Source organism: Canis lupus, chromosome 30 (genome assembly GCF_003254725.2).
Source record: "Canis lupus dingo isolate Sandy chromosome 30, ASM325472v2, whole genome shotgun sequence".
NCBI lineage: Eukaryota > Metazoa > Chordata > Mammalia > Carnivora > Canidae > Canis > Canis lupus.
The window spans coordinates 40,280,080-40,307,939 of NC_064272.1; the positions used below are offsets into that span (position 1 = coordinate 40,280,080).

At 45.0% G+C, this 27,860-nt stretch overlaps 2 protein-coding genes and 1 pseudogene across 5 annotated transcripts in view; 2 read left to right on the top strand and 1 right to left on the bottom strand.

Annotated features, from left to right (window-relative positions):
* Positions 1 to 6,015, bottom strand: part of TMEM266 (transmembrane protein 266) — a 93,112-nt gene extending 87,097 nt beyond the window's left edge. For 2 of the 4 annotated variants that reach the window (XM_049104338.1, XM_049104337.1), the window contains exon 1: positions 5,890 to 6,002. The gene's annotated coding sequence lies outside the window, so the exon portion shown is untranslated. Of the gene's footprint in view, positions 1 to 5,889 lie in introns of all 4 variants that reach the window. The other 2 variants (XM_025472078.3, XM_035708869.2) reach the window with 2 other exon arrangements.
* LOC112675505 (basic proline-rich protein-like) lies at positions 4,255 to 6,403 on the top strand. The gene is made up of 2 exons (XM_025472059.1): positions 4,255 to 6,123; positions 6,326 to 6,403. The coding sequence occupies exons 1-2, from the start codon at positions 4,255 to 4,257 to the stop codon at positions 6,401 to 6,403; spliced, it is 1,947 nt and encodes a 648-aa protein (XP_025327844.1).
* Positions 6,404 to 17,528: 11,125 nt separating this feature from the next.
* LOC112675504 (ATP synthase F(0) complex subunit C2, mitochondrial-like) overlaps positions 17,529 to 27,860 on the top strand; it is a 42,419-nt pseudogene continuing 32,087 nt past the window's right edge.

Here is a 27,860-nt window from a genome sequence, read left to right on the forward strand (position 1 = left end):
CCTCCCTCGGGAGGTGGACAATAAACAAAACCGCCAACTTACAGGGAAAACTAGGATGGGCTACGGAGGAAAACAAGGCCGGGAGGAGGCCAGGAGTGCTTTTGGGAGAGAACTTTTATTTTTTTTTAATTTTTTAAAGATTTTATTTATTCATTCATAGAGACACACAGAGAGAGAGAGACAGAGGCAGAGACACAGGCAGAGGGAGAAGCAGGCTCCCTGCAGGGAGCCCAACGCGGGACTCAATCCCAGGTCTCCAGGGTCACGCCCTGGGCTGCTGGGGGCCCTAAACCGCTGCGCCACAGGGGCTGCCCAGAACTTCGTTTTAGAGGCGTAGTCGTACTTTGGGCAAAGCCAAAAAGAAGTGAGGGCACAAACCCAGCAGATGTCGTCGGGGAAGGGCATTCCCAGAGAGCACCACCAGGGCCGGGGCTCCGAGGCCGCGAGCCAGCCGGGATGGGCAGAGGCCGAGCGCCTTCCTGGACCCTGAGCCACACTCACCTGGGCCTGGGCCTCAGCCTGGCTCCGTAAACCTCCGGGGCCTCGGACTCGTCTCTCATTTATACACAGTTAGCCACCAAGGGTAATTGCAAAGGGGTAAAAGAGATACAGAAAGGAAAAGTATCCATCACAGGCCCTGGATCATGCCCAGCTCCTCCCCAGCACGCAGGGGCCCCTCGCCTCTCCCTCGGCGACGGGGCTCCTCTCCTCTAACTCCCGTTGCGGCCGAATAAAACGCGTCCAGAAGTATTGCCGTTCAAGGGCCTCTGTGAGTGAGACATTACCCGGTGGAAGAAAAAAAAAAAGCCCCTGCAAGTGATATGCATCTATGTATAGTATTGTTGGCAAACAGTAACATTTCACTATCCACGTTACAAAATCCAGAATTCACAGCAAACTATTAATGTTGACTATCGATCGCCAAGAGGAAAGACTACTAAAGACTCTAGCCATTGAGCTTCTACCTTCCACAAGCACGTAGCACGTCAGCACCTCACGATGAGCACGTGCTGCTCTCACGAGCAGAAATCACAGCACAGGCTAGCGTTGGCGCAGGAGAAGTGATTTCCTGGCCTCTCCGACATCAGTATCCAGGAGCCGCTATTCCACCTTGCTCACCAAGCGAGGCCTGCCGGGGGGCCCCGACCTTAGGAACCCTTACTCCTTCTCAGAGAGGAAAGTGGGTGCACATAAGGCCAAAGGGAGCTACGGGGTTCACAGATGAAGGTCCTACAGGGGGGCCACGTAAGGCCAAAGGGAGCTATAGGGTCCTACAGGGGGGCGCCTGGCTGGCAAGCGAATTATGTGCACCCTTTTGGGAAGGGGATGCATTAACTCATGGATTGTGAGTCACTTTCTTAGCAAAATTAAAACTCTTGCAAAGGCTGCCACCAGGGAGAGAAGATTCAGTGAAAATAAAGTATCTTAAAGTAAGCTGTGAACTTCTTTTATGACTCAAGATTATTGACACTGAAAAAAAATATTTGAAAGAATAGTAAAAATACTATAACAAAAAAAAAAAAACCCACACATTTCACAACTAAGTAGCTCAACAAGGTCAGTCAAAGAAAGACAAATAAGCCAGTTCCCAGTGTTTTAGTCAATGATGCATTAAAATGTGCATTACAATCAGTCACTGCAACGCATGCTACCTTGAGCTTGGAAAAATTTTAGTTGCTCTCCTCACCTCCAAAAAAACCCCAAAACACACTTGGTGAGAGGAAAAAATAATGCGTAAGCATCTGTAGCTGATCATACGGCTTTTCCCAGTTTAGATATATGATTCGAGAAAAAAAAATGTAGTCCAGAAACATTTTTACATTCCTCAGATGACCACTGCACCCAAAAGGATGCTCAGCTCTGCATTAAATAAAATCCTGCTTGAATGGTAGAGCAGACTTCTTCTACTTCTTGGATGCTTTCTAATTATGAGATTTCTGACTGAAGAAAACAGCGATGCTCTACGTCGGAAAACCCATTTCCTCTCCAGAAATCAAGCAACACTGCTCTTTGCTTTTTTGCTGCTTCTCCAGTAACATCAGGACTCCTCTTGAGTTTATCTGATCATAGACTGGAAATCCTCAGGGCGGAAAGACTCCAACTCAGCATTTCCATAAGTACTAGGGAATGTGCTCTTCTAAAACCCAGGGTTTTCCATGAAGCAAAATTGCTATGCAAATTGCTTTACTGTCAACACAGTATAATGAAAAAAAGTAAGATCATGTTCTACAACCAGTCATATTGCCTGAGGAGGAAAAAAGAGAGCTTATGGAATTTGTAAGAGAGTCTTGTATTTCCTAATATCAGCCCTAAATTAGCCCTAAATTTATAATTAAAAGCTGTACCTTCCACGGGATATAATTTTCAAATAACCCGTCATACTTACCTCTATCTTTCTCACCACCATCTTAAATACGTGACTTGAATGTAAAAGTGCGTAGCCCCACCGAGTGGGTTTTCCATGCATGCAACTATAGAAATTTCTAAGTCTATGAGAACTACTAGGAATGTGTAGCGAAAGTCCATTACTTGCATTATCATAATTCACTTGCAAAAAAAAAAAAAAAGAGTCAGTATATACCCATAGCTGAATGCACAGATTCTAAGATTATTCAAGTGAATACATGCCGCCACTGTAGAGAGACTGGTGCACAACCGGTGTGGATTCCTTCACCCCCCTAAGGAATTCATGTGCTGGTGTGATAGACAATGTTGTTCTCATGACTGGCACTGAGACCACAAGTGAGTGTGCGGGGTGGCAGAAGACTGGAGTGGGATGCGATAATGAAAAGCATGAGTGATTCATTCTATTTGATGCGCATACATTTTATAGATTTAAATCTGAAGGAAAACAACTTTTTTGAACTTAAATGCTTGCTTGAGAGCGCTAAGTGGAAGCACGTCTAGGATACCACTTCTTGCAGGCTCAGTGCCACCTCAAAAAATTCCACACAGACCCATCCTGAAACAACGATTTCTCCTACTGGAAAGCCACTAAGGTTGATGTGGAATCTGTGAAAGGGGAATCAGGTCCAAGCAGGTTCGCTCGTGCACAAGCTCGACCTTAACTAAAGCACAGAGGCAGCGACAGCACCAGGGTTAAAGGTTCCTCCCCGTGCCCATCGACCCCCGGCAATCAGACGCACGTGAGTTTGCATCTTTATCCTCGCCACGTCCTGACTGTGTGACCTTGGGCACGTTAGCTAAGCTTTCTTAGTCTTAGCTTCTTCATCTTCCATACGGAGAGAACGGGTTCCTTGTGAGGATTAAGTGATAGCACGCACAAGCACCCCTTAGCCCGATACCTGGCACATATGCACACTTAAGAACGTGTCCTCATGATTAGATGGGGCACACTGACTGCATTTGACAAGCACTGAGTTCTGCTGCCATAGCCCAATGGCTGGTGATACTCATTTTCTTTCTCTCTTTTAAACAGAGCTGCTTTTTTTTTTTTTTTTTTAAAGACTTAGTTACTTATTCATGAGAGACACACAGAGAGGCAGAGACACGGGCAGAGGGAGAAGCAGGCTCCCTGCAGGGAGCCGGATGCAGGACTTGATCCTGGACCCTGGGGTCACACCCTGGGCTGAAGGCAGGTGCCCCACCGCTGAGCCACCCGGGCGTCCCGTGATGCTCACTTTCATTTTATGCCTCTAGTTTTTACTATTCCTTTTACCACAGTATGCGGGGAGGGGCAGAGAAAGGTCATCAGTTCCACGTATCCCACTTTTTGCACCTGCTGCTCCAAGCAAGGGGGAGCTCGGAAATCCGTAACGTGGACACTGAAGCGAAATTCAGTCATCAGGACATGTTGTAAGTGTGTGGAATAGAAACAATTCATGTAATTTATATCATGCGGAGCATCAAATCACAGGTTTTATTTTAAAAGAGCAAAACCCAAGCAATATTCAAGAAGGCAGGAAAAGCCAGTGTGGGCCTGTCGCTGGTGTTAGTGACGAAGTGGGGATCGGTGGGTCTGACTTCCAACAGGTGGCAAGATTCAGTCATCCTCGGATGCAACGTCCTGATGAGTTTGGTATGGGAGCCCGAGGGGTCCCCAGGGGTCCCGAGCACCAGGTTCAAGGCCTCGCTGCTGCCATCAGCGGACAGCCTGCTGCCTCTCAGCCTCGTTGGCAAGTTGGCAGAGACCCGCTTGCCCTGGGCTGCGCCTGCCCGCGACGGGACCCGGCCTGACTGCGAGGCTGACCCCGCACCCGACCCTGCCTGCGAGGCTGACCCCGCACCCCGACCATGCAGGGGATGCTGCTCTCCGAGCCCCGACCCTGCCGGGGATGCTGCCCCCTGCGCCCTGACCCCGCCGGGGATGCTGCCCTCCGCGCCCCGACCCCGCCGGGGATGCTGCTCTCCGTGCCCCGACCCCGCCGGGGATGCTGCCCTCCGCGCCCGACCCCGCCGGAGATGCTGCCCTCCGCGCCCCGACCCTGCCGCCCTGCCGGGGATGCTGCCCCCTGCGCCCTGACCCCGCCGGAGATGCTGCCCTCCGCGCCCCGACCCTGCCGGGGATGCTGCCCCCTGCGCCCTGACCCCGCCGGAGATGCTGCCCCCGGCGCCCCGACCCTGCCGGGGATGCTGCCCCCCGCGCCCCGACCCTGCCGGCGGTGCTGCCCCCCGCGCCCCGACCCTGCCGGGGATGCTGCCCCCTGCGCCCCATCCCTGCCGGGGATGCTGCCCCCCGCGCCCCGACCCTGCCGGTGGTGCTGTCCCCCGTGCCCCGACCCTGCCGGGGATGCTGCCCCCGGCGCCCCGACCCTGCAGGGGATGCTGCTCTCCGTGCCTCGACCCTGCCGGGGATGCTGCCCCCTGCGCCCTGACCCCACCGGGGATGCTGCCCCCCGCGCCCCGACCCTGCAGGGGATGCTGCCCCCCGCGCCCCGACCCTGCCGGCGGTGCTGCCCCCCGCGCCCCAACCCTGCCGGGGATGCTGCCCTCCGCGCCCCGACCCTGCCGGCGGTGCTGCCCCCCGCGCCCCGACCCTGCCGGGGATGCTGCCCTCCGCGCCCCGACCCTGCCGGGGATGCTGCCCCCCGCGCCCCGACCCTGCCGGGGATGCTGCCCTCCGCGCCCCGACCCTGCAGGGGATGCTGCCCCCCGCGCCCCGACCCTGCCGGCGGTGCTGCCCCCCGCGCCCCAACCCTGCCGGGGATGCTGCCCTCCGCGCCCCGACCCTGCCGGCGGTGCTGCCCCCCGCGCCCCGACCCTGCCGGGGATGCTGCCCTCCGCGCCCCGACCCTGCCGGGGATGCTGCCCTCCGCGCCCCGACCCTGCAGGGGATGCTGCCCCCCGCGCCCCGACCCTGCCGGCGGTGCTGCCCCCCGCGCCCCAACCCTGCCGGGGATGCTGCCCTCCGCGCCCCGACCCTGCCGGCGGTGCTGCCCCCCGCGCCCCGACCCTGCCGGGGATGCTGCCCTCCGCGCCCCGACCCTGCCGGGGATGCTGCCCTCCGCGCCCCGACCCTGCAGGGGATGCTGCCCCCCGCGCCCCGACCCTGCCGATGGTGCTGCCCCCCGCGCCCAGACGGAGCCCCTCGCAGCGGCCGCGGCCGAGCACAGGGGCCGGGCGGACTCTGCGCCCCCACAGCAGTCCCCGACCCGGACCCGCAGGGCCCCCGGCAGCGGCCCCCGCAGCGCAGCCCGCGCGGTTCCCGGCTGCAGGGCGGACGCGGGCGAAGCGCGGGAGGGAAGAGCGTCCGCGGCGGCCGAGCCCAGCAGCCCCAGCCCAGGGGAGCCGCGAGCCCGCACGGCCCCGCACGCCGCCGCCCCCGCGAGCCGGGATGAAGGTCAGCGCCGGGTCCCCCCGCCCCGCACCGGCCGGACGCGGGCTCCGGGACGGGCTCCGGGGAGGAGGCCCCGCCACGCGCCGACATACCTGCTGCCTGGGCCGGGATCCGCTCTGCTCTGCGGCGGCGCGGCTCGCGCTCCCGGGCCCCCGGGCTCCCGGCTCCGGGCCGCGGCCTCCGCTCCTCCGCCCCCCGCGCTCGGGGCGCGCGCGGCCTCGTCCTCCGGCTCCCGGGCCCGCGCCTGCGCCCTCGCTCCGCCGCCCGCGCCCCGCGCGCCCGCGCCCCGCTCCTCCGCGCGCACGCGCCCCGGCGGCCGTCCCGGAGCCCGCGGGGGGAGGGGGAGGGGGAGGAGGGGAGGGGGGGGGGGAGGGAGGGGAGGGGAGGGCGCGCTCCGTGCAGCCCGCACAGCTCCCGCAGGTGTTGGCTCCGTCCCGCTGTGCCCCGGGGCCTCTGACCCCCGGTGCCCGCAGTCAGGGCCCGCCTGCCGGGCCTCGGCCGGGACCCCCGGACGCCCGCGCTCCTTAGCCCGCCGCGGCCGTCCTCCACGAAGGCTTTTTGGACGCGCTGCTCGCCCTCGTCCGTGACATTCCGACGCGGCTGTGACGGGGCCGGGGTGCGCACCGCAGGCCTGGGTGGCCGCGTCCGGGGCGGGGGGCTGTGCCCTCGACGGGAGGGCCGCGGGGCTGGGGGCGGGGCGGGGGCGGGGCGGGGGCGGGGCGGGGCGGTGGCCCGGCGCGCAGCAGGTGTCCCGCGGCCCCGACGACAGTCCTTGTCCGTGCCGGTGTCTACCCTCTGACGTCTGCGAGCGCCGTCCGTGTCCTCAGTTCTTGCCAAAAATACAGCCACGGGGCCCTGACACTTCTGCCGAAACACTTGAAGGGTCTGGGAACCCGGGTTTACGCACGGGGTCCGGGGGCTTGGCCCCGCCCCCGCCCAGCCCCGCCCCCGCCCCCGCCCGCCCCTCCGTCCCGCCCTCGGCCCCGCCCCCGCCCCCGCCCGCCCGTCGCCCCGCCCCTCCGTCCCGCCCCGCCCCGCCCGCCCGCCCGTCGCCCCGCCCCCGCCCGGTGCCCGCCCCCTCTGCTCCGCGGGCCGCAGGGTGGAGGCTGGCGGTGGAGCGACCTCGCCCGGTCGCGGGGTTCCGCGGAGGCTGGGTCCCCGGCCTGGAGCGGGGAGTCGGTGGGAGGAGCGGGGCTCCCGCGGGCGAGCTGGGCCGGGGCCCCGCGTGCCGCTCGGCTGACGGGTTCGGAGGGAGCTGGCCTGCAGGTGACGCGGGAGCTCCGTGCGCGCCCCGGCTTGTCGGTGACCGGGGGGGGTCCGGGCGGGCCAGGCCGCGGGTGACCCTGGGCGCCCCGAGGGCGTAGCACCCACACGCTGCCCGGCACCCCGACTCGCAGGGTCGCGGGCTGCCGGAGTCGGCAGCCCGAGGCGGTTTGCGGATCCGGGTGCGACCCCCTTGGAGGAGTCCCTGGCCCGCGCCTCCCGGGGGGCACCGACCCTGTTCCGGTAGCCGCAGCTCCAGGACGCGCAGGGCCACCACCGCGGACGGGGAAGGTGAAGAAAACCCCAAACGCGTATAATGTGCCGGGTCTACGCCGCCCCCTGGTGGGCACCCGGGCGTCCGCGCTCCCGCGAGGTCGTTCTCGGGGTTGCAACCGGGTGGACCAGGTGCACCGGGTGGACCAGGTGGACCAGGTGCACCGGGTGGACCAGGTGGACGGAGTGGGCCAGGTGCACTGGGTAGAGCAGGTGGACCAGGTGCACCGGGTGGACCAGGTGGACGGAGTGGGCCAGGTGCACCGGGTAGATCAGGTGGACCAGGTGCACCAGGTGGATCAGGTGGACCAGGTGCACCAGGTGGCCTTTCTCCAAACCGGCCCTCCTCTCACTTTCAGATTCTCCCCCAACCGGAGGAGGACAGCTCTGACCGGCCTCTTCGCGTTAGCTTGTTCTTAAACACACCTGTGAGACTCACTTGGGGTTTCCTGTTCAAAACCAGATTCTGGGGATCCCTGCGGGGCTCAGTGGTGGAGCACCTGCCTTCGGCCCACGGCGTGACCCCGGGGTCCCAGGATGGAGTCCCGCGTCCGGCTCCCTGCGTGGAGCCTGCTTCTCCCTCTGCCCGTGTCTCTGCCTCTCTCTGTGTGTGTCTCTCGTGAATAAATAAATAAAAATCTTAAACAAGCAAACCCAAAACAGATTCTGGAGCCTTACCTCAAATCCATTAAAGTGTCACCTACAGGAGAGTAACACGTGACTGTTATTTTGCCTGCTCCAGGGACTCTCACAGTAGGGAGGTTGGAGGATGCTAGAGCTGTAAGAACAGGTGCTGCTTGGGGGGACCAGGTGACTAACCGGAGGGAGCCTTCTGGGTGAGGGAGTTCCGCAGTGGAAGAGCTTCACTGGGTTAAGCTTGTGTGTCGCTTTCCTGCCAGACACGCGGCTCCTGGTGTGGCGGCCACTGGCACCGTAGCCCACTGCAAAATGCCTTTTGAGGGAAGTCAGATGCTTCTTTTTAAATGAGCTCTACACCCAATGTGGGGTTGAACCCATGACCGCAAGGTCGTGAATCACATGCTCTGCCAACTGGGGACCCCAGGACTTCTCTGGGTTAAAAAGACTCTTTTCAAGAGTATCAGCATGTGGAGGCCGAGAAAATCAAGGCCATTCCACCTCAAGTTCAGCGTCTCAGGGCCCTGGGAATAAGAGCTGAACTGTACAGGAAAAACCGCACAACACCCTTGACGGAGAGTCCCATAACAGAATGAGAACAGAGCTTAATGCCCTTGACAGAAAATCCCATATCAGAATGAAAGCAGAGCTCAGAACGCCCTGGACAGAGACAGAAAGTCCCATATTGGAATGAAAACAGAACTTAAGAAATTCCTCCCCCCTTCTGAAAATCCCCTAGACCAGCCCATAAAAACCCAGCTGGAAGCCCCCTCGGGGTCCAAGTCCCTGCTCCACTGGGTCGGGTGCACTTGGACCCAAGCTTGAGCTTGTGAATAAACCCTCATGTGTTTGCATCGGTGTCGGCCCCTCGGTGGTTTCTCGGATTCGCAATCTTGGGCACAGCAAGCATCACATAATCAGAAAGTGTGCGCACGCGTGTAGCTACGGAGTTACAGCGGGGTGGGTTAGACGTTACGGTGGTCTTGTGAATGTGTGCAAAAGACTGATGGCAGTTACAATTTGTTCTCTTGTAGTTGCTCCTAAGAATAGAACATATGCATCTGATGCCACGTGATTGTGAAATTTAATACCAATTCAATCTTAAATTGTTCAGGTGTCTGTTAATACTTTAAAACCTTTTCTGGTATCGATTTATAGTGCAACCTCATGTATTTGGGACATGCAGGGAGAAGGCCAATCGGAGTTAATGAGAATCCTGAAAAACGGAGTATGTGTGACTTCAATACATATAGACTCATCTGTATGGTTATTTACCCAAGTAAATGTATAGAAATGCAGAGTAAGGGGATCCCTGGGTGGCCCAGTGGTTTGGCACCTGCCTTTGGCCCAGGGTGCGATCCTGGGGTCCCGGGATCGAGTCCCACGTCGGGCTCCCTGCATGGAGCCTGCTTCTCCCTCTGCCTGTGTCTCTGCCTCTCTCTCTCTCTCTCATGAATAAATAAATAAATAAATCTTAAAAAAAAAAAAAGAAAAGAAATGCAGAGTAATCCAGAGCTTTGGGCACAGTTCATGTCCTCCTTTGGTCCATATCTCTCATTTAAATAATTCTTAATTGTTAAACAGAGGTAGCACTACAATTGTAAGGATGAAGAAACCAAACCTGATTGCTTCAGTGTCGTTATTTCATGTGACCAGTTAGGGTTTTCATTTGCGTGGAAAATTTAAGGACGAAACAAAGTACAAACTTTGAGGTATAACATTTCTGGTTGGTAAGTACAAATTTTAGTTCATATATGAAATTATTCTTTTAAATAATTGAATGAAATATTTTTAGCTTTGAAATTTATTCTTTTTTGTTAATGTTTACTAAAGAACAAGAGAATAGGAGATGTATTGTGTTTATTTAGTACTTCAACAGACCAAAATGTAGAACTTTCTTCAAAAATGTTAATTGCAGTACTTTTTTGGGGGTGCTATAATATTTATTTTATATTGGCATATAAGTGGAGTTGAATAAAAGAATTTTCATGGCCTGGGGGTGCCTGGGTAGCTCAGTCAGTTAAGCATTCAACTTTTTTTTTTTTTTTTTTTTTTTTTTTTTTTTTTTTTTTTTTTTTTTTAGCATTCAACTTTTGATTTCAGCTCAGGTCATGATCTCAGGGTGAGATGGAGCCCTGAATCCACACTCTGCGTGGAGTCAGCTTGGCATTCTCTCCGCCCATGTCGTCCCTCCGCCCCCCAAGCTCACTTGTGTGCACATGCGTGCTCTCTCTCTCTCGAATAAAAAAATAAAATCTTAAAAAAAAGAATTTTCACAATCAGTATCTTTCCTGGCTATTATATTTGCTTCATTTCATGATCATTACTTGAAATAATTTTGTCACATAGAGGAAGTGGCGTTAAAAATAATACCCCCTGTATGTCATATTCTGATTATACCACTGGGCTAAAATGATCACAAAGTGAATGGTATTCAAATTAAGTGCGTTTTACTGTAAGCTTAATATTTAGAATCTTAATTGTCCTTCATGAAGAAACTGTTCCTTTGGCTATATAATTCATGTGCCAAAATGGAATATCAGTGATCGTATATTTATATATATTATATATATTTTATGTATATTTATACATATTATATATGTGTATATACACGTGTGTATATATATTTTAAAACATGAAAGTGGTCCAATATTCCAATTCTAGTAAAATTGGGCTATTTTAAAACTTAGCAAGCACAGGTCGATGTGTTTATTGATGGAATCTTAATAATTGCTGACATTTATTAAATGTTTATGATGTGTCAGATAACATTCTATGTGCTTTATATGAATTAATCTTTCTTACAACCACCCTATTGAGAAGGTACAGTTATCTCATTTCATAGATGAGAAAACTGAGGCACAAAGGGATTAAGTAACTTGCTCAAGATCACACGCTGGTAAGTGAAGGAACCAAGATTCATCCTGATTCAGAGGCCCCAGGTTCAACCCCAGTGCCTCAGTGACTCATACATATACACCAAATTGTGCCTCAATGAGTTTGAGAAATCATTTTGTAGCGAGAGAAGCTTTCTGGATTTCTCACTACCCTGGAGGCAAAGGGTTCCGTTGCTAATTCCTTCTGTAACTTTGAATAAGGCAATTTAGTAAATGTCCCTTATTTAGAGAGGCTTGAACTTACTCCATCTAGAAATTCTCTGAATTTCTTTCTAGTTATAAATTTTGATGTTTCTAGGATACTGTAAAGAAGAAAGTTTGATTTTTCATTTATCTAATAGACTAAAAATGAACTAGAGAAATAAAGAACTAGCATGATTGAACTTAAGGTAGATAAATCTTTGATGCTTTGCAGTTGCAAAATTACACTACTGCTAAACCTTTTATGTTCATCGTTTGTGTGACTATAGAAAGACCATAAACTTCTTTGGGATTGATTGTGCATTCCAAAAATTAGCTCGGTATAAAAACTTACATTATCCACATATGCTACTTTTATATAATTGAGGTGCTGTGAGCCTTGACCTTCTCAGTGCCATATAAAGTAAAGCTCTTTGGGGGGAATGAACTTTTAAAGCGGAAGATAGATCATACTGTATACCACTTTTCCTCCTTTCTCATGAAGGTTATTACCTTATTGAAATGATGATTATTAACTCCCTATCCGTAATATTTTTCCTTGGTAGAGACATAATATAAAAAAGTGACTTAAAAAATAAAAAGATTGATTGATTGATTTGAGAGAGAGCGAGTGCATGGGGTGGCAGAGGGAGAGGGGAAGCTGACTCCCTGCTGAGCATGGAGCCTGAGGTGCTGAGCTCTATCTCAGGATCCTGAGACTGTGAGCCAAGACCAAGAGTCCAATGCTGAACCAACTAAGCCACAGGCACCCTAAAAAATAAGTTTTTTAAAAAAAGAAAAAGATTTTTTATTTATTCATTTGAGAGAGCGCAAGTGAGAGCACTAGCAGGGAGCAGAGGGGAGGGCTAGAGGGAGGGGGAGAAGCAGACTCCCCACTGAACAGGGTGCCTGGCAGGCTGGGGGCTCAACTGCAGGACCCTGGGATTGTGACCTGAGCCCCAGGCAGACCGACTGAGCCACCCGGGCACCCTAAAAAGTAACTTTTATAATAAAAGAAATACAGTTCCTTGCCATCCCCTCAAACTCCCTGCTTGGAAGGGCATTAGCCTCCACTCAATACTCTTTTTTTTTTTTAATTTCAGAGACTGAGAGAACATGAGCAGAGGGAAGGGCAGAGGGATAGGGACGAGCCCACTAGGGGTTCAGTCCTACAACCCCGAAAACATGACCTGAGCTGGAATCAAGAGTCAGATGCTTAACTGACTGAGCCCCCCAGGCACCCCAATACTCTTAATAAAATTTCATTTCCCTCTTAATCCAACTTTTAGCCTTGTATATGATAATAAATAGTTTTCCTGGGCTTAAAAAAAAAGATTGGAGAAGGAGGACAAATTAAAGATATTAACAAAGTAAAATTTCTGCTGTTTGTTTATGAAATCCTCAAGGGTATCACCAAATAAAAGAAAAAGCTCATATGAAATTTGTAAACATTCTACTTTCCTTCTCTTCATGTGTTCCTAAAATTGTTATGTAAAATATTTTCCATTTTCCTTTTTCTTTATGGCTGCCATAATTTCTATCCAAGCAGAGGAAATAGAGGTGAACTATAGAGTGAGAGCCAGTTTCCTCTCTGCTGTACAATCTAGGAGAAAAAAACCTTTACCCAAGGACAAATCAGGTAAGTTAGTATTTGTTAATTCATTCTTTCTAAGTTTTGGGGCCATACAAGTAGCCATATTTTGTCAACTATAACCATAGATCATGGGTTTAATTTAACTAAGAGACAATGAGGTAGACTCCACAGTATGCAATGTTCTGTAACTTTTAAGTTATAGAAGCTTGGGTCTCGATTCTAATATTTGAGAAGTCTGTATATACAGAACCATAAAAACATTAAGAACAACAACTGTAAACTGGTTAAATCTACGTCTGGTCTTCGTGATTTAAAAACAATATGAATAAAAAAATAAAAATAAATAAAAACAATATGAATAGAAGTAAAGAAGGTTAAGAAAGTTTTGGAGAATAGGAGTCTGGAAAATAGTCTAAGTCGTTAAGCTTGGAAAAGTAAAGGCTAAGAGGTGATCGTGCTTTTTGAGTAGGTGAGATACCATCCCGCCGAGAGTGGTGCCTGTTGTTTTCCCATCTCGAGAGGGGGATGCAGCAGGATAAATTTACATGGGAAAGATCAAAGATTTTAAAATTAAGGATGTTTAATATTAGAATGATTTACATTGGAAAGTTGTAGAATCCACTTTCTAAAAGGTGTAAGTAGCCTGATCCTCCGCCAAGAATAGCTTATATACCCACTGACACATCCATCTAATTTTATGATGCTATTGTTTGTTTTGAAAACACTGATTTTTGTCTAAGGCAGTGGCTAACATGGTATATTTCTAATCATCGAATATTTAAACTTACAGAACTGACTTTAGGAGTATTACGGAAAATTACAAAGTTATTTTATGGGCCCAGAAATAATCGCATATTTTACTCAGTTCCATTGTTGGCCACGTAACCATCATTAACATGTTTTTTTATGTGATTATTATATGAAACTCTCCAAATATATACATGTTAACATTGACAGAAATTGAATTATGGACTCTAAGTGAATTACCTCTACCAAGACTCAAGAGATGGGTGGGAGGATAAATTTAATGATGATTGTGTTCAGGATTGTTGAGAACTGCTCTCTGAAATGTGCGATGCGGTGGAGGATCGGCACGGTAAGTGGACCCACAGCGTGATAATCTGAAAATGGCCTTTGGGAACAACAAAAAACAAAAAAACAAAAAAAAAATGCTGTTCCCCTCTTCTTTCCATTGATTCAGAGAAAGAGGGGAAAGGAAGGACTAAATAGTTATATTGGAAAAGGCACCTTGTGATTTCAGGGAAAACCAGATTTCTATGAAGGGTGAACTGCAGAGAACGAAAAAAATAAACTTAGGATAAGTGGAGTTTATCCTCCAAGAAGTGGACGCTCGTAGATGGGAGTTAGGTGGAAGGTGAAAAATGGCTTGAGAAATTGAAGAATTAGGTGTGGAGTGAGTGTGCTTGGGGTTGGGGGTTGAGTGTGAAGATGTGATGGTGGAGGCAAAAGGGGAGACTCCGTGCTGATGGCGGTAACTAGCAGATGAGTATTTGAGTAGAAGAGGAAAGTAGACACACGTCGGAGGAAAGCCAGGGCCAGTAAGATACTATTTCTTTATGAGCAAGAAAATATTAAAGATAACCAGTTATGCATACTGAGGTAAACGGGAGAGGATAGTAATTACTCCAGGCCTGAGAAGGGCACACACATGTGGAAAACCACCAGGCTGACCGGCCCTTTATTTCAAGAAGAGTTTTCCTGGTACGGTGTTCAGAGACTTAAATTGGGATGTCGACTGTTGAGTGTCCGGTCTTCAAGGCCATAGGAAACCTCTAGGAAGACCAGGGTTCCAGGGACAGTGCCAGGGGGTCAAGAGGGTTGGGAAGCTAAGAAGCTTTATCTTCTTTACATCACTGTGCAGAGCTGCAGCATTCTGTAGGAGCCCTGCATAAGTCAAGACTATTCTTAGCAGCAAAGAATGGGAACTTTGCTATTGCAAGTGCAGGTAGCTTAAAAGAGTTTTTTTAATCACTCACAAACCAGCTTCAGAACTGTGATTCTTGATGAATTATTAATTTGGGGGAATTTGTGTTATTTCATATTTTGCATAGAAAGCGAATCTTTATGATCGATTCATTTCCTATTTACATAATGTACAACCATACACTATTTAGGGTTTTCCGTTAAGAGTAATGATAGCCAGCATTTGGTGAGTGCTTCTTACTGCCAGGTGCTTTACATATGTGGATTCCCTTTTATTCAGACAACTCTTCCAAGTAGGGATTTTAATTCTGTCTTGTCCAAGCTTTCTCCTATAGGTGAAAGAGCTGGATGCAAAGGTTTTTACCCAATGTCACGTGATTATTCTCTTCTGGAACATTCCAATGTGAACTGGGATTTGCATTCCATCTTTCTGGCTCCAGAGACTATGCTCTTACCCACTAAGCTGCATACTTTTTTATATATAAAAATTGTGAGTTCTGGGTTGGTTGGAAGCTATTATTCTTTGAACTGTTAGTGGCTTGAGTATATTGATAGGTGGCACAATTTATGTCCAAAAAAATTGCCTTTTTCTGAGCTGCTACAGAGAATGAAAATTGACTTATTGCTTCTGTAAATGTCTTAAAGAAGTTCATGCTGATATACTAAGTGATGCAAAGGGCTGTTGCCTTGGTTAGGCCAGTTGCTGTTATTCTAAAAGACCACATTGGGTGGTTTAACCTTACTTAGTGAATTTACCAGGATCTGACTCAGTTTTGTGGTCTTAGAAACCTGATCTGGTCATTAAATGGACCATTCTTTCTGGTCCCAGAAAGAATTAAATTAGTCTACAAATCTCATCAGCCATATATGTAGAGCCAGAATGCAAATTTATTAATTTATGATGAGATAAAACTGTTACATAAACCAGTCACACCAGGATGATCAATGTATTTTCTTTTTTTTTTTTCTTTTTTTTTTTCTTTTTTTACATTTTTAAAAAATTTAAATTCAATTTGCCAACATATAGTATAATACCCTGGGCTCATCCCATCAAGTGCCCTCCTCAGTGCGGGTCACCCAGTCCCCCCGTCCCCCTGCCCACCTCCCCTTCCACAACCGTTTGTTTGTTTCCCAGAATTAGGAGTCTCTTATGGTTTGTCTTCCTCTCTAATTTTTTCCACTCAGTTCCCCTCCTTTCCCTTATAGATCAATGTATTTTCTTTCAGGTGGTGGACCTAGATGGGAAATCAAATTATAATCACGAGGCTTCTTGGTGAACAACAGGCACCATGACTATTTCTTGTTTTGTTTTGTATTTTTTCCCACAAAAATTGTCTATTTCAGAAACTCCTCAAGGATATCATCAATAATAGCTGCTATTGGCATGTACTGGCAGTCCTTAACTTATAAATAGCCTCCACCTCTGGGCCCCACCACCAGGGGCTCCGCTGCCATAGAAACAGTTGTTAATAAACATGGGTATTTAGAGAATCTGTGGGTTCAGAATTGAAGGAAGGGAAAGTCTGTGAAAAGCAGAGTTGCTAAAGGGTGCTAATTTCAGGGATGGACTTCTAAGTAGGACGACTAGGATCTTTTTACCTAAAATGTATTTTTGTAGCACTGCCCGAGGGTCTTTCTCCCCCCGCCCCCCTGTTATATTGCCTGCAATTTCACCAAATAGAGATTGGTTTCTATTTGTCAAGTGTTCTCTTAAAACTATAAATATCTCTGCATAGCAGTTATTCTTAGTGACCTTACTAATACCCATTCCCTGTTGTTCACTTTCATTTTCTTAGGAGCGGCAATGTGCCCAGCCATAAGCAAAAAACCCTAGTTATAGCCAGTCACGAGCCCCCATCCTCTTTTGCCAGTGATCTTGAACACCGGTCTGTTGACTTTAGGGAGGGCTTTTGTTTTCCCGATAAAGAGACCATAGGTGGCTGGTACTCTCCCCTTTCCACTTTCTTTGTGCCTTAAATGCAGACACGAAGCTGGAAGATGTAGCAGGCATCTTGCAACCATAAGATGACAGGTATGAGGCTGGGAACATGCTCCCAAACAAAGCGAGGAGGACCCTGGAGGAGATGGATCAAAAGAGTCTGGAACTCAGAACATGAGAGACTCCTAACTCTGGGAAACGAGCTAGGGGTGGTGGAAGGGAGGTGGGCAGGGGGTGGGGGTGACTGGGTGACGGGCCCTGAGGGGGGCACTTGACGGGGTGAGCACTGGGTGTTATTCTATATGTTGACAAATTGAACACCAATAAAAAATAAATTAAATTAAAAAAAAGAGTCAGGAACATTGTTGAACCGTGTGTCCGACTTTGGACTGCCTACCTCTAGGCTTATTATGGAGAAATATGGGGGGGCGGGTTGTAGCCTTTGTTATGTGATAGCAAAGCATTTGATTAACCTGTGCCTGCTGTTTCTTGGAAGGATCTGTGCAAAATGAGGCTGCAGTGTTAGGAAAACTCTGGAATATTGTCATGTGTTGGTTGCTTTTTGTGGCTTTTCGGAAGGGTCCTAGAGGAGGCAGTGAGCTCAAATTAGTGCCCCTAAGGGTGAGAGCAGAGAGGGCAGCACAATACAGTCCAGCAGGAATTCTCCCTTTAGCTCACCCTCTAAATTGATGAAGAGTCCCATAATTTGAAATTCTGTAGGGATAAAGTACAGTACCTCCTCCCCTAAGACTACTTTTAGGATTGTCTCAAGTCTTTTATGAGAGGTTCAGAGGTCAGTAGCTAAGAGATGAAAATCTCCAGGCCTACTAATATTTCTAGAAACGTTGTTTTGGCTGTGGTTCTCACACAAAGAATCGATCTGAAGAAAATAGACCAGAAACTTGATGTGTTTTTGAGGGAACTAGAAGACAAAGATGGCCATTAATTGCGATTGTTGTCACCTTCTAAGCAATCCTCATACCTTCCTCTTTAAGTCAAGCCAGTATGAAGTGGACCACCAAAGCTGTGGAACCCCCCAGAGGGGCATCCACTTTAAAACCTACCTCACCTACGGCTGTGCGGGACGGTGACCGAGCAGGTACGCTGGAGATTTAAACTAAAAGATGCCAGACTGATTAATCAGGGAGCTTACTTTATTTCCTGCCAAGGAATCTGTGATTTCTGACCAATAAGATTTGATATGGATTGTGAACTGTTGACTGCTGTGTGCTTCCTCTTAGCCCCTTTCTTAATATAATTTTTATGGAGGTCTCTTTTTTTTTCTTTTTCATTATTTTATAAGTATATATAGGAAGGGAGTGGTTTAGAGACCTGTTATGTTTTAGTCTTAAAACCATACAGATGGTCAGATATGAGTTACCATATTCGTACTACATAGGACAGATAGAAAATCACCCAGAGTTCCTGTTTCATGCAGTAATTGGATGAAACAGTGGGGTTGTCTTCCTTCAGAAAATGGTAAATCTGTTCTATTTAACAGATACGTGGAGGAAGTGGGTCTGTACTTGTTGAGTTGAGGACTGGCGGACATTGCTGGTGGCCAGCCCATATCCGTTTCTTACCTCTACCATAAACCTTAAAAAGTTAAATATTTGATTCTTTCTTTCTTTCTTTCTTTCTTTCTTTCTTTCTTTCTTTCTTTCTTTCTTTCTTTCTTCTTCTTTCTTTCTTTCTTTTTTCTTTCTTTCTTTCTTTCTTTTTCTTTCTTTCTTTCTTTCTTTCTTTCTTTCTTTCTTTCTTTCTTTCTTTTTCTTCTTTTCTTTCTCTTTTCTTTCTTCTTAAGATTTTACTTATTTTATTTGAGAGAACAAGAGCACAAGCCAAACCTAAGACTTTGGGATCATGATCTGAACCAAAGGCAGAGGCTTAACCAATTGAAACCCCCCAGGCGCCCTTTTGAATCTTTCTTACTGCTACAGTAGCTACAATTCCAGATTCCAGTTCATGAATCTGCTGGGGGACTTCATGGAAAGCTTCCCCTTTTTCTAAATAAAGAGTCAGACACGATTGGGGTTAAGCCTTTTTCTCGCTTTGACCTTTGATATGTTTGGAGCTGCAGGGATCTTCTTGGAATTATTAGACAACAAATATGAATACAAAAAGTCAATATGTTCAGGATGGTGAAGCAAAAATTTTGAAGATATTGATAGCATTATCGATTACTAAACCAACCTTAGCAATCACTGTGTTCAAGACTTTCTGTCTTGTGTGAAAAATGAATCCGTATTTGTATATGCTGTTGGCAACTGGCTTCTCTGTTCCCTGTAACCCGAAGCGTCCTTAACAGTCACAGTATAAATGTCTCTTTTCTCTAATACAATGTCAAGGAGACTTTTTGTTCAGTTTTAGTCATAATGTCTTACTAGCAAACAATGGCTTTAAGAAGGGAAGAAAAGATGTTTTAAACTTTCAAAGTGTTGCTATGTACAGGCATCTTCTCAATATGTGGCCCAGATGACATTTTCTTACTTTTTGGAATAGAACCGTGGCATAGCTCAGCCTTGCACTTTTAATATAATTAAGAAACACTTTTTGAAAATTGGTTTCTCATGCTGAGTTATATGGTAAGAAATGCTAAAGATTGTTAGAACCATATAAAAGTCTTTAGGAAGAAATTGCTAACTCCAGTGGAATGGTTCGATGTAAAAGTGGCTTCTGTATGGAACACCCTCTTAGTTCTGCATCATTGACTACTAATAAAGGTTTATTCCAAAGAGGTGTTTTACCTTAACTGCTTTATATCAGGACATGTACTTGTTCTCCCAGTGTCCGTTTAGATATTTTCGTTCATTTCAGAAAATTGTTTTATTCCAGTTGTTGACTCAACCATATGAGGTTCAAGGTTGTGCTTTTCTATTTTTGCCCTTCTTAAAACTAATTAGAAGTAATAGCCAAGTGTGCCAGCTTTTTATAACCTAAGGAAATGCTTGAACACCAAGCACAGGTAATTATGGAGCTAAGTAGAATAGACATATTTCTTTGAATGTATTTTATAGAAAAATTATATTTGGCTTCGAGAAAAGCTAGCTTTCTAATTTTTAGTCATATTGACAAGATATGATTCAAATACTTGTTTAGGAAGAGAAAAAGATTAGTTTGATCTGAAGGTTTTTTTTTTTTTTACATTATAAAAACAAAAGCTTTTAAAAGTATTTTAAAAATAAGCTGGAAGGCCTGACACTGAAGATTCTATTATTACCATAACTAAAAACATGAAACGATTTCGAGGTGTTGAGATGTATTGGTCTCTATTGTAGTTCTGTTGCTGGCCTCATTACATAATATTTGACTTTCCTGAGTAAGGCCTGACAAAAAAACTGATGCCCTAAGACTAGCAAGCTGACATCTAAGTGTGAGATTCTTAAATGTAGTAAGGTGGTTTTAACCAACTGGCTGAAAAATCTGATTTATTTCTACTGAGATTTGTACATTCTACAGAAAGGATTTATTTATTTATTTATTTATTTATTTATTTATTTATTTATTTATTATTTTTTTAATTTAATTTAATTTTTTTTTACAGAAAGAATTTAAAATAAAATTTAAAGTTTGGGGTTTTTCTTTATTTAAATTACTTTTTTTTTTTTTTGGTTACTTTTATTTTTAATAATGTATTGTCATTGGGGTGCCTGGCTGGCTCAGTCGGTAGAGCATGTGACTCTTGATCTCAGGTTTCTAAATTCAAGCCCCACGCAGGGTGTAAAGATTACTTAAAAATAAAATCTTAAGAAGACTAAGATTTTATTTAAGAAAAAACAAAAAATAAGATGTGATTTATTCTAGTAGTGGCTTCTATGACTATCATATAAGGCTTAAGTGCTGGGTGATTCTCCTATCTACTTTTTATGACTACCCTGTTTGCTGGCTGTTCTTAAATTGTATATTATATACACGAGCCTGTATTTTTTCACTGTGGGAAGCAGCAGTGCTGAGTGGATACTTTCCTCTCTGGCCTCATCTTCCACTATTTGCTCAAACTGCACAGGTCTTCTAGCTCTCTCACTTCGTATTATCTGAGTCCCCACAGTTGTGAGATTGCAAAGGGAAGCCAAAATTATATTCATTAATGAACAAATCACTTATAAAGTTAGTTGTCCTTCATACACGTACACCTTTTTGCTGGGGGGCGTTATTAGTCTTTTCCTGGTTGTTGAGTACTCTGGTGAAACAATGCAATACAAAGTGATTTTAGGATTCAGTTTCAAGTTTTCAAAAGATGTATGATAGATGAATAATGTTGATGAACTCAGAAATGAAACTCATGGGGATCCCTGGGTGGCTCAGGGGTTTAGCGCCTGCCTTTGGCCCAGGACATGATCCTGGGGTCCTGGGATCAAGTCCTGCGTTGGGCTCCCCACATGGAGCCTGCTTCTGCCTCTCTCTCTGTCTCTCTCTCTATCATGAATAAATAAATAAAATCTTAAAAAAATGAAATTCATGATGAATGAAGATTGGCAGAGTTAGTCCACAGCAAGTGAAAAATAGAAAAATTACAAAGATGATGATGACCCTCTCATTGCTTAAAAAATCATACATCAGGATTAAAAGAAAGACTTGAAAAATTTGTTAACAATCTCAGATTTTTTACAATAAAAGCTTTATAGTTGTGATATAGAAAGTAGATGTGTAAAAATTTTGTAGAAAATTATGCCCACATCTCTACGGTATCATGTCGTCTGTGAAGAGGGAGAGTTTGACTTCTTCTTTGCCAATGTGAATGCCTTTTATTTCTTTTTGTTGCCTGATTGCTGAGGCTCGGACTTCTAGGACTATGTTGAATAGCGGTGGTGAGAGTGGACATCCCTGTCGTGTTCCTCATCTTAGGGGAAGGGTCCCAGTGTTTCCCCATTGAGAATGATATTTGCTGTGGGCTTTTCGTAGATGGCTTTTAAGATGCTGAGGAATGTTCCCTCTATCCCTACACTCTGAATTGTTTTGATCAGGAATGGATGCTGTGTTTTGTCAAATGCTTTCTCTGCATCTATTGAGAGGATCATATGGTTCTTGGTTTTTCTCTTGTTGATATGATCTATCATGTTGATTGCCTTACGAGTTTTGAGCCAGCCTTGCATCCTGGGGATAAATTCCATTTGGTCATGGTGAGTAATCTTCTTAATGTACTGTTGGATCCTATTGGCTAGTATCTTTTTTTTTTTTATATGATAGTTACACACAGAGAGAGAGAGAGAGAGAGAGGCAGAGACACAGGCAGAGGGAGAAGCAGGCTCCAAGCAGGGACCCCGACGTGGGACTCGATCCTGGGTCCCCAGGATCGTCCCCTGGGCCAAAGGCAGGCGCCAAACCGCTGCGCCACCCAGGGATCCCCTATTGGCTAGTATCTTGTTGAGAATTTTTGCATCCATGTTCATCAGAGATATTGGTCTATAATTCTCCTTTTTGGTGGGGTCCTTGTCTGGTTTTGGGATCAAGGTAATGCTGGCCTCATAAAACGAGTTTGGAAGTATACCGTCCCTTTCTATCTTTCGGAACAGCTTTAGTAGAATAGGTATCATTTCTTCTTTAAATGTTTGATAGAGTTCCCCTGGGAAGCCATCGGGTCCTGGACTTTTATGTCTTGGGAGGTTTTTGATGACCCCTTCAATTTCCTCCCTGGTTATTGGCCTGTTTAGGTTTTCTATTTTTTTCTGTCCCAGTTTCGGTAATTTGTGGGTTTTCAGCAATGCGTCCGTTTCTTAGACAATTAAATTAGATTGCCTAATTTGTTGGTATATAGTTGCTCAACATAGGTTTTTAAATTGTTTATATTTCTTTGGTATTGGTTGTGATCTCTTTAGTTCATGATTTTATTAATTGGAGTCTTTTCTCTTTTCTTTTTAATAAGGCTTACTAGGGGTTTATCTATCCCATTAATTCTTTCAAAGAACCAGCTCCTGGTTTTGTTGCTCTGTTCTACAGTCCTTCTGGTCTCTATTTCATTGAGTGTTGCTCGAATCTTTATTATCTCTCTTCTTCTGCTAGGTGTAGGCTTTATTTGCTGTTCTTTCTCCAGTTCCTTTAGGTGCAAGGTTAGCTTGTGTATTTGAGACTTTTCCAATTTTGGGGGGGAGGCTTATATTGCAATGTATTTCCCTCTTAGGATTGCTTTTACTGTATCCCAATGATTTTGAACAGTTGTATTTTGATTTTCATTAGTTTCCATGAATCCTTTTAATTTTTCTCTAATTTCCTGGATGACCCATTCCTCTTTCAGTAGGATGTTGTTTAACCACCATGTGTTTGAGTTTCTTCTAAATTTCTTCCTGTGATTGAGTTCTGGTTTCAAAGCATTATAGTTGGAAAATATGCAGGGGACAATCCCAATCTTTTGGCATCAGTTGAGACCTGATTTGTGACCCAGTATGTGGTCTATTCTGGAGAAAGTTCATGTGCACTTGAGAAGAATGTGTATTCAGTTGTGTTCGGATGTAAAGTTCTGTATATATCTGTGCAATCTATTTGGTCCAGTGTATCATTCAAGGCCCTTGTTTCTTTGATGATATTCTGCTTAGAAGATCTGTGATTGGCTGAGAGTGCCGTGTTGAAGCCTCTCAGTATTAGTGTATTTTTATCTAAGTATGTCTTAACTTTGGTTATTAATTGATTGATATACTTGGCAGCTCCCACATTAGGGGCATAAATATTCATGATTGTTAGATCCTCTTATTGGATAGACCCTTTAAGTATGATATAGTGTCCCTCTCCATTTCTTACTACAGTCTTTGGGATAAACTCTATCTGATATGAGGATTGCTACCCTCATATCAGAGCTTTCTTTTGAGGACTATTTGAATGGTAAATGGTTCTCTACCCTTTCATTTTCAGGTTGGAGGTGTCCTTAGGTCTAAATGACTCTCTTGTAGACAGCAAATAGATGGGTCTTGGTTTTTTATCCAGTCTGAAACCCTGCGTCTTTTGATGGGATTATTAAGCCCATTCACGTTCAGAGTTACTATTGAAAGATATGAATTTAGTGTCATCATATTACCTGTTTTTGTGGATTGTTTCCTGGGGCTCCCTGTTTCTTTTACAGAGTAAATTTTTTCTTGAAGAGCTGGTTTGGTGGTCACATATTCTTTCAGTTTCTGCCCATCCTGGAAGCTCCTTATCTCTCCTTCTATTCTGAATGAGAGCCTTGCTGGATAGAGTATTCTTGGCTGCAGTTTCTTCTCATTTAGGAGTCTGAATAGATCTTGCCAGCCCTTTCTGGCCTCCAGGTCTCTGTGGAGAGGTCTGCTGTTAATCTGATATTTCTCTGCACATAAGTTAATCCCTTGTCTCGGGCTGCTTTAAGGATTTTCTCTGTATCTTTGGAATTTGCAAGTTTCACTATTAAATATGGAGACGTTGAATGTTTTTTACTGATTTTTTGTGGGGGACCTGTCTAGCTCCTGGACCAGAATGCCTCTCTTCTTCCCCAGATGAGGGAAGTTCTCAGCTATAATTTGTTCAAATATACTTTGTGATCCTCTCTCTCTCAGCCTCTTCTGGAATCCCAATTCGATGTAATTCTTCCTTCTCAAACTATCATTTATTTCCCTAACTAAGCCTCTCCTCATGGGATCTTAATTGTTTTTCTCTTTTTCCTCAGCCTCCTTCCTTCCCATCTACTTGTCTTGTATGTTAGTCACTCCCTCTTCTACCTCATCTACCCTAGCAATTAGGACCTCCAGTTTGGATTGCATCTAAGTTAAAATATTTAAAATTTCAGCCCGATTAGGTCTCAATTCTGCAGTAATAGCATCTCTAGAGTCCTTTATGCTTTTTTCCAGAGCCATCAGTAACTTTATAATTGTAGAGACAAAAGTTAAAGACTTTATTAGGATTACATATCAGAGTGTTAGTGTTAAAAACCTTTGTGATGTAAGAGTCAAGATACAGGTATCACAGCAGAGAGAGGAAGTGGTGAGAGAAAAAGTAGAAGCAAATCTAGCAGCACAATTATTAGTTTACATGATAAGGTGTCAGTGAGTTGACTCAAGTTCAGTTATTCATACATAGAGGTATATTATTTAAGATTACACATGTAACCAAAAGAAGAAATAGAGTGTCATTTATCAAACATTCAAATTAAAGAGGAAGATAGTAGTGTAAGAGAAAAAGGCTCATCCTTGCTAGCTGGGTGATACGTGTAGTCTAGGGTGCTGAACATACAAATAGGATAAGCATTTTGAATTATGGAAATGAATGTCAGAACACTGAAACCAGAAACCTCTTCATTCAGAAATGAAGAAAATTGTGCCATTGGCCACATTGGTTCTTCTCTTTTTCCCCCCTGATAATTTCTTTAATGAGCTGCTCCTCCAACCACTAAATGTTGATATTTTCCAGGGATCAGTCCATGGTCTCTGCTTCATACAGTATATGCACACTCCCACCTAATTCATTCACTTAAATAGCTCGGGTAACCTGCCTGTGGAATTTGAATCCCAAATCTTTTATGTCGAACCTCATTTTAACCTGAATGCGAGATCTGCAGTTCCAGGCATTTCCTTCTACGTGTCTCAGTAGCACTTGAAATTTAACAGGGGCAAATGGAAATTGTTATCTTACTTGCGAGTTCTATTTCTATATCCTGCTTTTTAAATTTTTTAAAAAATATTTATTTACTTATTTTAGAGAAAGAGTGTGGTAGGGAGAGAGAGAATCTTCAGCAGACTTCCGCATTGAGAGCAGAGCCTGATTTGGAGCTCCATCTCAGGACCCAGGAGATCATGACCTGAGCTAAAACCGAGTTGGTTGCTTAACGGACTGAGCTAACCAGGCACCCCCAACCTTTGTTATTTTAAACAGCTTTGTTGAGGTATAATTTATATACCATAAAATTCACCTATTTTAAATGTAGAATTTAATGACTCATCAGGTCCATCCATGTTGTAATATGTTATAATCCTTCATTCATTGTTATTGCTGAATAACAGTTTATTGTCTGGCTATAAGCCACATTTATCAGTAAACATTTGAGTGGTTTCTAGTTTTAGGCATTATGAATAATGTTCTAAACATTTTCCTACATGTCTTTGTGTTGAACTGTGTTTCCGTTTCTCTTGGATACATTCGTGGTAAATTTATGTGTAACTTTTTAAGGAATTATCAAACTATTTTCCAAAGTGCCTTGTATCTTCATCAAAGTATGAGGGATCCTGTTTCTCCATATTCTTGCTAGCCCTTGTTATTGTGTGTCATTTTTACTATGCCCGTTCTAAAGGTGGGCTGCGATACCTCATTGTGATTTTAAATACATTTCCCTTATCAGAAAGGGAGACAGAACATGAGAGATTCCTAACTCTGGGAAACGAACTAGGGGTGGTGGAAAGGGAGGTGGGCAGGGGTTTGGGATGACTGGGTGACGGGCACTGAGGGGGACACTTGATGGGATGAGCACTGGGTGTTATTCTATATGTTGGCAAATTGAACACCAATAAAAAATAAATTTATTATAAATAAATAAATAAATAAATAAATAAATAAATACCTTTCCCTCATGGATATGCAAAAGTGAGTTTGGTTTCTTTCTTTTAGACACTGCTCTCTTATTCTCTGGATGTGCCTGTTAAGCATATCTTCAATTCTCTCTCTTATCTTCATGCCTATTGCTTTATTTCTTCACTGGTCTTGATTATTAAAATAGCCTCCACACTGCTTTGCCTGATATCAGTTCCTCTGGAAGTTGCCATCTATTTTTCACATTGCCCTCCAAATGATTTTCCAGAATGCAGATGTGATCTTTCTCTACTACAAATCCTTTAAGCCTTTAAAATAAAGTCTAGCATGTGGACCCTGATTGTTTTGCATTACCTATTCCTGCCACTCTTTCCCCATACCATTCTGCCTTCCTGCAAATCCACACACACTCCACACACACATCCTGCACACATCCTGGCCCGCGATGTACCTGCAATTATCTGAGTACAGTAAGAATACAGTTTTTCTTCTGTGCCTTTGAACATGCAGGTACCTCTGTCTGGAGTGTTCATCCATCTCTGTTCACAAACTCTTGCTCATTCTTCAAGGCTCAGCACAAATAATACTTCCTCTTGGAATCTTTCCCTGATTCTTTGTAACAGTTAAGCTCTGTTTTGTGTGTGTGTGTACTAAGAGAGAGTGGCTATATAGGTCTCTATGAGACTATATTAGGATGAATTGAATGAAATGGTCATTTTTGTAAGTCCAAATATGGTTTACGTGAGCCAGCCTAAAACATTTTTGTAATTATTTGGTTTTGTGTCCATTATTTCTTAAAGGTAGTTGGCCACTTACTACATTTTTGTTGATAGATAAATGAACAAATTGTTCTTAAAAACCAAGACTGTTTAAAAGTCAGAGTACAAATAGGCTTTATGAAAAAGTAAAAAGCCACGCATCCTGGCCTGCAATCTACCTGCATTCAGTTTCATTTACTGAGTCATATCTTTTATATAGAATTTTTACTACATTAATGTTTATTAAAAATAAAGCTTGACTTCTCTGCAGGGAGATTTAAGATTATGTTACTTAGGCAATGACTTATATTTAGTGTGTTTATACTGCTTAATGTTGATTTTTTAGTTTTCTATGTTCAGATTTTTTTATTGATATGTAGTAAGTATCTAAAAAAAATAGATGCCCTGTTTGAATTTTATAATGCTTTCAAAAGATAATTTCTCCTAAATTATTAATTTTAGGTGCTGTTTTTCAACCCTAAATTTTTGATCAAGAATGAAACTATTTAAAAATTAGGATGTCAACAGGTAACTTTTTGTAAATTTATACTTTTGTCAGTGTGTGTCACATAGAAATAGAACAATACCTCACAAAAAGTGTATTAACACAAAGATATATTTTTCCCTATTTAAAATTGTTTCAGAACGAACTAGGGGTGGTGGAAGGGTAGGTGGGCGGGGGGTGGGGGTGACTGGGTGACGGGCATTGAGGTGGGCACTTGACGGGATGAGCACTGGGTGTTATTCTATATGTTGGCAAATTGAACACGAATAAAAAATAAATTTATAAAAAAATAAGAAAAATAAAAATAAAAAAAAATAAAATCTGAAATGTTTTGGTTTTGAGAGATAACCTTTTATAGCATGAAACTATTTTATTTTAGACTTAACTATAAAATTATTTGCTTTTTACAAATTGACAAATTCTAGCTTACTCTGTATCTGATATCAACTTTACAAAGAGTAGGTGAAATCAAGATAACAAATTCGGAGATAGTGACTCAAATTAGATGAGCATTTTTTTTTTTTAGATGAGCATTCTTTACAGCTAAAATACCAGATGTTGAGACCTGGCTGGTTATAACCCAGTTAAAAATAAGGGCATTAATTTCAGCTA